The sequence below is a fragment of the Cariama cristata genome, unplaced genomic scaffold (genome assembly GCF_000690535.1).
Source record: "Cariama cristata isolate BGI_N322 unplaced genomic scaffold, ASM69053v1 scaffold15478, whole genome shotgun sequence".
Taxonomy (NCBI): domain Eukaryota; kingdom Metazoa; phylum Chordata; class Aves; order Cariamiformes; family Cariamidae; genus Cariama; species Cariama cristata.
The window spans coordinates 7,837-15,368 of record NW_009629538.1 but is presented as its reverse complement, the minus strand read 5'-3'; the positions used below and the strand labels follow the sequence as shown (position 1 = coordinate 15,368).

The 7,532-nt window shown below is 59.8% G+C and overlaps 1 protein-coding gene across 1 annotated transcript in view; it reads left to right on the top strand.

Annotated features, from left to right (window-relative positions):
- The window catches only part of GLI1 (GLI family zinc finger 1), a gene marked incomplete at its 5' end in the record, with an annotated part of 7,785 nt that extends 525 nt beyond the window's left edge, over nucleotides 1-7,260 (top strand). Inside the window, 11 exon segments of the mRNA XM_009705205.1 lie at nucleotides 676-871; nucleotides 1,114-1,276; nucleotides 1,380-1,481; nucleotides 1,607-1,747; nucleotides 2,378-2,527; nucleotides 3,032-3,196; nucleotides 3,666-3,914; nucleotides 4,094-4,373; nucleotides 4,792-5,013; nucleotides 5,223-5,354; nucleotides 5,357-7,260. Coding sequence (XP_009703507.1) covers nucleotides 676-871; nucleotides 1,114-1,276; nucleotides 1,380-1,481; nucleotides 1,607-1,747; nucleotides 2,378-2,527; nucleotides 3,032-3,196; nucleotides 3,666-3,914; nucleotides 4,094-4,373; nucleotides 4,792-5,013; nucleotides 5,223-5,354; nucleotides 5,357-7,260 — 3,704 coding nt within the window.
- Between the last annotated feature and the right edge of the window lie 272 nt (nucleotides 7,261-7,532).

The window sequence follows — 7,532 nt, the reverse complement described above, 5'->3', positions numbered from 1 at the left end:
GGGGGGTGGGCAGCAGCCTCCGCAGGAGCCGGCAGGGTGCCCTGGCAGCCAAGAGGGCACAGCGCATCCCGGGGTGCATCAAACACAGCACAACCAGTCGATCAAAAGAAGTGGTTATCCCTCTGTGAGGAGCGGCTAAGGACCTTGGGTCTGTCTGGTTTGGAGAAGAGGAGCCTGGGGGGCGACTTCATTGCTCTCTACAGCTTCCTGAGGAGGGGAGTGGAGCGGGAGGTGCTGAGATCTTCTCACAGGTATCCAGTGATAGGACACGCGGGAATCGTTCAAAGCCATGCCGGGGAGGTTTAGACTGGACATTGGGAAGCATTTCTTTACCGAGAGGGTGGTCAAACGCTGGAACAGGCTTCCTAGGGAGGTGGTTGATGCCCAAGCCTGTCAGTGTTTTAAGAGGCATTGGGACAGTGCCCTTAACATGCTTTAACTTTTGGTCAGCCCGGAGTTGGTCAGGCAGTTGGACTAGGTGATCATTGTACATCCCTTTCAACTGAAATTATTCTATTCTATTCTGTTCTGTTCTGTTCTAAATCAGAAGCTAACCAGCACACTCGGGGTACTCCCCCAGGCTCCAAAGCACCAGGCTTGTGTCCTTGGGGGTTTCTTCAGCCTCCTAGGACCCACGCTGAGAGGAGTGCCTCCCACTCTCTGCTGCCATCCCAGGCTCACGGTTCTCAACGCCCCGTGGTGCAGGCAAACTGGGCAAGAAGCGGGCACTGTCCATCTCACCCTTGTCAGACTCTAGCATTGACCTGCAGACGGTAATCCGCACCTCGCCCAACTCCCTCGTTGCCTTCATCAACTCACGCTGCGCCTCTGCCAGTGGCTCCTATGGCCACCTCTCCATCAGCACCATCAGGTGGGCACCAGACTTCAGCCCTGCTAGCATGCGTGCGTACAGCCTGTCCGTCTGGGAGCCTGAGGGCCGATTCCCAACTCGGGGAGTGCCTGGGCTGAGGGCTAGGGAAGGTGGGAGCAGAGTGGGACAGGGGGTTAGGGAAGGAGTGGCTGGGAGTTCAGACACCTGAGATCCCTGGCTCAGGAGACCCAAATTTCTGTCCTCTGATGGTGTTGTCTGCTCATCCCTCTTGCTCTTTGCAGTCCGTCACTGGGGTACCAGACTCCACCGGGTCAGCAGAAGGGTCAAGGCCACCTGTACAGCCACCCCCCGCCCCCTCCACCGTGTAGCTCCCACGAACACCTGTCCACCCGCCCAGGGCTCCTGCACCATGCCCCAGCTCGTGGGACCCTCAAACACTGCCAGGTAAGGGGGCCTTGCGGCCATGTCAGCAGTGCATCCCCTGTAAGTGGTGGTCCAGTGGGCATCTCAGTGCTGACTGCTCTCCACTTTCCCCCTGCCCTGGTAGCAGCTAAAGTTGGAGTGGAGCTTGAGCAGCCCTCTGACTGTCAAATACGCAGAGGAGAGATCTGAGGGCGACATCTCCAGCCCAGCTTCCACAGGCACCCAGGTACCCTGCAGGTCTTGAGACCCCCTGGCTTCCCCAGGCCTCTGTGCTCCTCCCTGGCCCACTCCCAGTAACAGGGAGCACGAAGGGTCTTACCTGAGAGTTCTTATCTGGTTGTGCTCCCCCAGGACCCCTTGCTGGGGGTGCTTGATGTTCGGGAAGATCTGGAGAAGGAGGATGGGAAACCTGAGTCTGAGACTGTGTATGAAACCAATTGCTACTGGGACGGCTGTGCCAAGGAGTTCGATACGCAGGAGCAGCTGGTGCATGTGAGTTCGGTCCTGCCTGGGTACACCCAGTCCCAGAACCTGCCCTCAGGCTGCTGGCTGACATCCATCATCGCCCCCCGCCCCGTCAACCCATGACTCCTGCTCTTAAGAGTGTCCTGTACTGGGCTGCTCCCCTCCCCCTGACTCACCACACAGGTGCAAGATGCTGGAAGTTGCCCCTAGGAAGGGAGGGACACGCGTTCTCGATTTCTTGTGGGCAAGTTCTCTGTGACCCTCCCATGCCATGTCCCTAGGGGGAATGCCCAGTCTGGCTTTCCTCACCCCGGGGCGGCTCTTCTGAACCACTGGTGCGTCCAGACTTTCTCCTTTGCTCTTTGTCTCCCTCCAGACACTCCAACTCTCTCGTATCCCCTTCACCACCCCTCGGACCACCTTGACCCCTATGTCTCCTCTTGATCCTCTCAAAATAGCCCCCAGCCATCTCCTGTATCCCCTGCCGCCTCCAGACACTGTCTGGCCACTCTGGTTTCCCATAACCTCTAGTGTTTCCACGCACCATCCCAGGCCTTCTCTGTCCATTTCCCCCATGATGTTCTCTTAAGACGCCTGTATCCCCTTGACTCTTGGTGCCCCCCTCAGTGCCACCAGTGATGCCCCCTCTCTCCTCAGCACATCAACAATGAGCATATCCATGGGGAGAAGAAGGAGTTTGTGTGCCACTGGGCAGCGTGTTCCCGGGAGCAGAGGCCCTTCAAGGCTCAGTACATGTTGGTGGTGCACATGCGACGTCACACAGGCGAGAAACCTCACAAGTGCACGGTGAGCTGGCATGAGCCTTTGCAAAGCCTTGGCTAAGCTGTGGTGCCCTGTACCAGGCCAGAGCCCAGGGCAGGGTGCAAGCTGGCCCGTTTGGTATACGGCGTTGAAGGGGATATGTGGTGGGGAAAATGAGGTGGGACGGATGGGGGGGTCAGGAGCATGGTAGTGCACGACGGAGTGGGGTTCATGCGCGTGGCAGGCCAGAGCCCACGTGTTCAATGGCATGGCAGAGAGGCACATAAGGTAAAGAGGTATGTAGCCGGCTGGGCACAGCGTGGCCACGTGGCCAGCGCATAGTGAGGTGGCGTGACATAGGCCAGAAGGGTAAAGGGCTGCGCGGTGGTGGTAGGGTATGTGCCTGAAGGAAGGCAGGTGTCTTGTGCGTTGGTTGGGAGGTGTGATACGTGTCCACGGCAGATGTGCTGTGGGTATGTAGCGCGGGGATGATGCGGCACAAGGTCTGCTGAAGGTCTGTGGCATGTTTCACCCTGCTTGCCTGCACAGTTCGAGGGCTGTAACAAAGCCTACTCACGCCTGGAGAACCTCAAGACACATCTGCGCTCGCACACGGGTGAAAAACCCTACGTGTGTGAACACGAGGGTTGCAACAAGGCCTTCTCCAATGCTTCTGACCGGGCCAAGCATCAAAACCGCACTCACTCCAATGAGGTACAGACCCACCTGGGGCTCTTTGCATCCCTTTGGGCTCCCCGTGTGCCTCCCGATCAGTCCCACGCTCTAGGAACTCCCTGCATCCCTGTTTCTTTTTCTGTGTGCCCCAACTCCCTCCTTGCCCGCTCTAATAAAGTACGGCTCTCCCTCTGCCCTTCCTTGGTCACCTGCATTCCCACCAGGGTCCCTTTACCCCCTGCCCCATTCCTGCGGAGCGCCGTCTTTGCGTTCTTCCTCTGGCTCCCTGCGACCTCCTCCGAGGCGCTGCCGAAGCACCTAACAGGCCCCCCCCAAGGGGACTCAGCCTCCTTGATCCTTTCCCACCCTCAGTTCCCTCAGTTCTCAGACCTGCTTGAGAGGGAGGGGGATTACTTCATGCCCAGCTGGTTCTTTGTTCGGAAGGGTCTCTATCTCTAGTCGGAGCTAACACCCTCCCTCCGCCGTGCCTACCTTTTTCCCCTGACAGAAGCCCTATGTGTGCAAGATTCCGGGCTGCACCAAGCGCTACACAGACCCCAGTTCCCTGCGCAAGCACGTGAAGACGGTGCACGGCCCTGACGCCCACGTCACCAAGAAGCACCGAGGGGATGTGGTGCCAGGCCGGGCGCTGCCCACCCCCAGCGGCCCCCTAGACATGAAGCAGGAGAAAGATGCAAACGGCCCCACTGAGGTCCGGAAGGATGACGGCAAACTCTTGGTGCCTGACTTGGCCTTGGTAAGGAGCTTGGGGGGGTGATGACGGAGGGAAGCCTGGCCAGGCCTGTCGGAGGAGTCGGTTTGCGTGGTACGGGAGTCATCTCCACGTCTGGCAGGGTGTGGGCTCACGGGCTGCGTTAAGTGTGTGGTGGTTATCTGACCCCCTTTTCCTTGGTTAATGTTTTGGGTACCCCACAGAAGCCACAGCCCAGCCCAGGCGGGCAGTCGTCGTGCAGCAGCGACCACTCCCCGCTCGGCAGCATCACCAACAACGACAGTGGGGTGGAGATGGCGGGCAACGCAGGCGGGAGCTACGAGGATCTGTCCACACTGGAGGATGTGGTGCCCAGAGAGCCCATGGGTACCTCGGGGCTCATGGCCCTCCACAAGCTGGAAAATCTTCGCATTGACAAACTGAAGCAGATGAGGAAGCCGTCGGCTACCAAGGGCCTGAATTTGCCAGCCATCCCTGGAGCCGGTGAGCCTGTGGTTCCCTCCCACCTGGATGCGGGGCCAGTCCCATGGGCGCCGTGTCAGGAGAGGTCTGGCTTGCAGCCAGAGAGGTTTCCACACCTTCCTTTCACTCGTGGTGGACCCCCACCTTTGGGCTGTGCCTCTTGTTCGGACTTCATGATCTTAAAGGTCTTTTCCAACCTAAATAGAATCGTTATGGTTGGAAGAGACCTCAAAGATCATCAAGTCCAACCGTAAATAATTCTAAATGATCTTCTCCCCCCTTTTTGTTGCCACCACTTGCATCTCCGTCCTGTCCCAGCAGGCGCTAACCGCAGAAGAGGCCACATCCCGGTAGTGGAGGCGGCTGCCTGCTCCTCCTCTGACCGGTGGTGCCACGCTGTGCCTTGAGCGCCCTGGCGTGACTCCTTTTCTTTCCTCAGGCCTGCCTGGGGAGGTGCCTGGGATGTCTGTGCCGCAGCCAGCTGCCTCACACCAGCGCGTTACAGAGCTGTCAGCGGCAGAGATGGGCATGCCGCTGAATGAGCGCCGGAGCAGCGCCACCAGTACCGTAAGCTCAGCGTACACCGTCAGCCGTCGCTCATCCCTGGTGTCCCCGTACCTGGCTGGGCCGTGTCTGGGTGGTGAGGCAGGGGCAATGCCTGGTGGGGCAGGCCTGGCCGATGGGCCTCACACCAGCGCGTTACAGAGCTGTCAGCGGCAGAGATGGGCATGCCGCTGAATGAGCGCCGGAGCAGCGCCACCAGTACCGTAAGCTCAGCGTACACCGTCAGCCGTCGCTCATCCCTGGTGTCCCCGTACCTGGCTGGGCCGTGTCTGGGTGGTGAGGCAGGGGCAATGCCTGGTGGGGCAGGCCTGGCCGATGGCTACGACCCCATCTCTCCAGGCGAGTCGCGACGCTCCAGCGATGCTAGCCACTGTGGAGGGCTGCCAGGTGTGGGCAGCCTTACCCCGGCCCAGCGCTACCATCTCAAATCCAAATACGCTCAGGCGGCCCACCCCCAACCCCACTGCCCAGCATGGAGCGGGTGGGCGTGGGTGGCCACAGCAGCTTACCTGGGGACTACCGCGGGCCAGGCGAACCCCGCTTCCTCGCAAACGGTTTGCTGCGAAGGCACAGTTCAAACGACTACCCTGCCTATGCAGGCAGCATTCCACCTCACCTGGTGCCTCGGAATGGCGTGCGGCGGGCCAGCGACCCTACCCGGACCGCAGCCAACCCTCATGCTGTGCCCAAGGTGCATCGTTTTAAGAGCGTGGGTAACGTGAATGTGCCAGGAGTGAGCAGAACTGCTCTGCAGCCCTCGAGTGGTCCCGATGCCAACCTTCAGCGCCATGTCTTCTCCCCACGCCCACCGAGCATCAGTGAAAATGTCTTCCTGGAGAGTGTGAACATCGAGGGCCCTGGCCCGGGCACGGAGTCTGGCTTGTTAGAGATGGAACAGTACTTGAACTACCCTGAGGAAAGCTTCCCATGCCAGGGGACAGGTGTGGAGCTGCAGTGCGAAGGCCTCTACAGCAGCGCTCACCGGACCACGGGAGGTCCGGTGCAACTGAACCCCAGAGAGCACGCGGACATGGAGGAGGGGTTGCTTCAGTCTGAGTTCTCCCTCCCTCAGTGCCAGATGAACCAGCACTTCACCAGCATGCATGCTGGTAATGGGACCGGGCCAGCTCCTTGGGATGAACCTCCCCAAGGCAACCTGGAGATGAGTTCTGGGCAGTCAGCTGTCAGTGCCTCTGCTGCTGCCATGTCTGGGCCACACTGTCACCATCAAAGTACTCAGTACCCACTAGCCAGTTCTTGCGGGCAGCAGCCCAGACTTGTGAGCTCATGCCAAGACCGTGGATATTCTGGGGGGCACCGGCTTAACCGACTACAGATCAAATCTGAGCAGCGTTACCCAGCACCTGCCCCAGCGCTGGCTCCCTGCCGGAATGCCAAGCTTGCTGGGCTCGTGCAGCCTCCTGCATCATTTGGCCAAGCCGTGAATGCAGGGCCTGGTGGTTACCAGCCCGAGGAACAGGCACCCATCAGTTACATGGGCATGTTGAGCCCGGGTGCTAGAAGAGCGCAGACCCCTACCATGCAGACCAAGGAAGTGATGGTCCGTAGCTACGTGCAGGCCCAGCAGGCTCTGATGTGGGGGGACCAACTAGCCTCCAAGGGAGGGGAGGCCGGCATGAGGCCGAGCAGTGAACCTGGGCAGTGCCAAGCCATGCAAGCACCACCGTACCTCAGCCACAAGTACTCTGGTTACCAAGCCAAACCGGATCACGTGCAGGGTCTGGCGGAGACCCAGCACCTCGTAAATGCCCCATGCTTCAACCCAGAGATTGTGCCACATCCACCTGGTGGCCCTAAACCCCCTGGTCACCAAAACAGCCTGAACTATGTGGGCAACCTGGCTCAGCCAAGTCATTCGTACGAGGGAGTGGAAGCCAGCTCCCGGCGTGTACTTCGCTTGCCCCCTACCCGCCCCATACCTGAGGGGTCCGGTAATGCCCTGATGTATTACCCGGGCCAGGACACACACCTGCAGGTGGGCAAAGGTGGGCATAAGCTGCTGGACCAAACGGCAGCAAGCTGTGGGAATCTCGGGCGTTATAGCGGGAGCTTGGAAGGACTCAAAGGCCGCTCATATTATTACCTGGATTCAGGGGAGCAGGTGGCCAACAGCCTCGACTCCCTGGACCTCGAGAACACGCACCTTGACTTCGCTGCCATTGTGGAAGATCCGGAGACACCGGCACTGTTGCCTGAGCCCCCGAGCCCTGCCGGTGGCCTCCTGCTGCCTGCCTCTGGTGGTGCCAACATGGCCGTGGGTGACATGAGCTCCATGTTGAGCACGCTGGCAGGGGAGAGGCATTTTCTCAATTCCCTGTCCTAACTAGGAGGTACCAGCCATCAGGTGGGCATGTCTGCAATGGAGGGGAGGGGGAAACAACATTTGGGCAGAGGCAAGAAATCCCTTCTCACGCAGATTTTTTTTGCGGGGTGGGGGGAGAAACACCCCTGGGGTCTCCCCTTGTCCAGGCTGTGAGAGTCAGGCTCTTTCAGGGGAGGGACGTTGCTGGGTCCCAGACAACGCCGCGACCCTGCTCAGGTGCTTGGGGTCACCTCCTGTAGGTGGGACTGGTTTTACTGAGCCCTTCCAGTGCC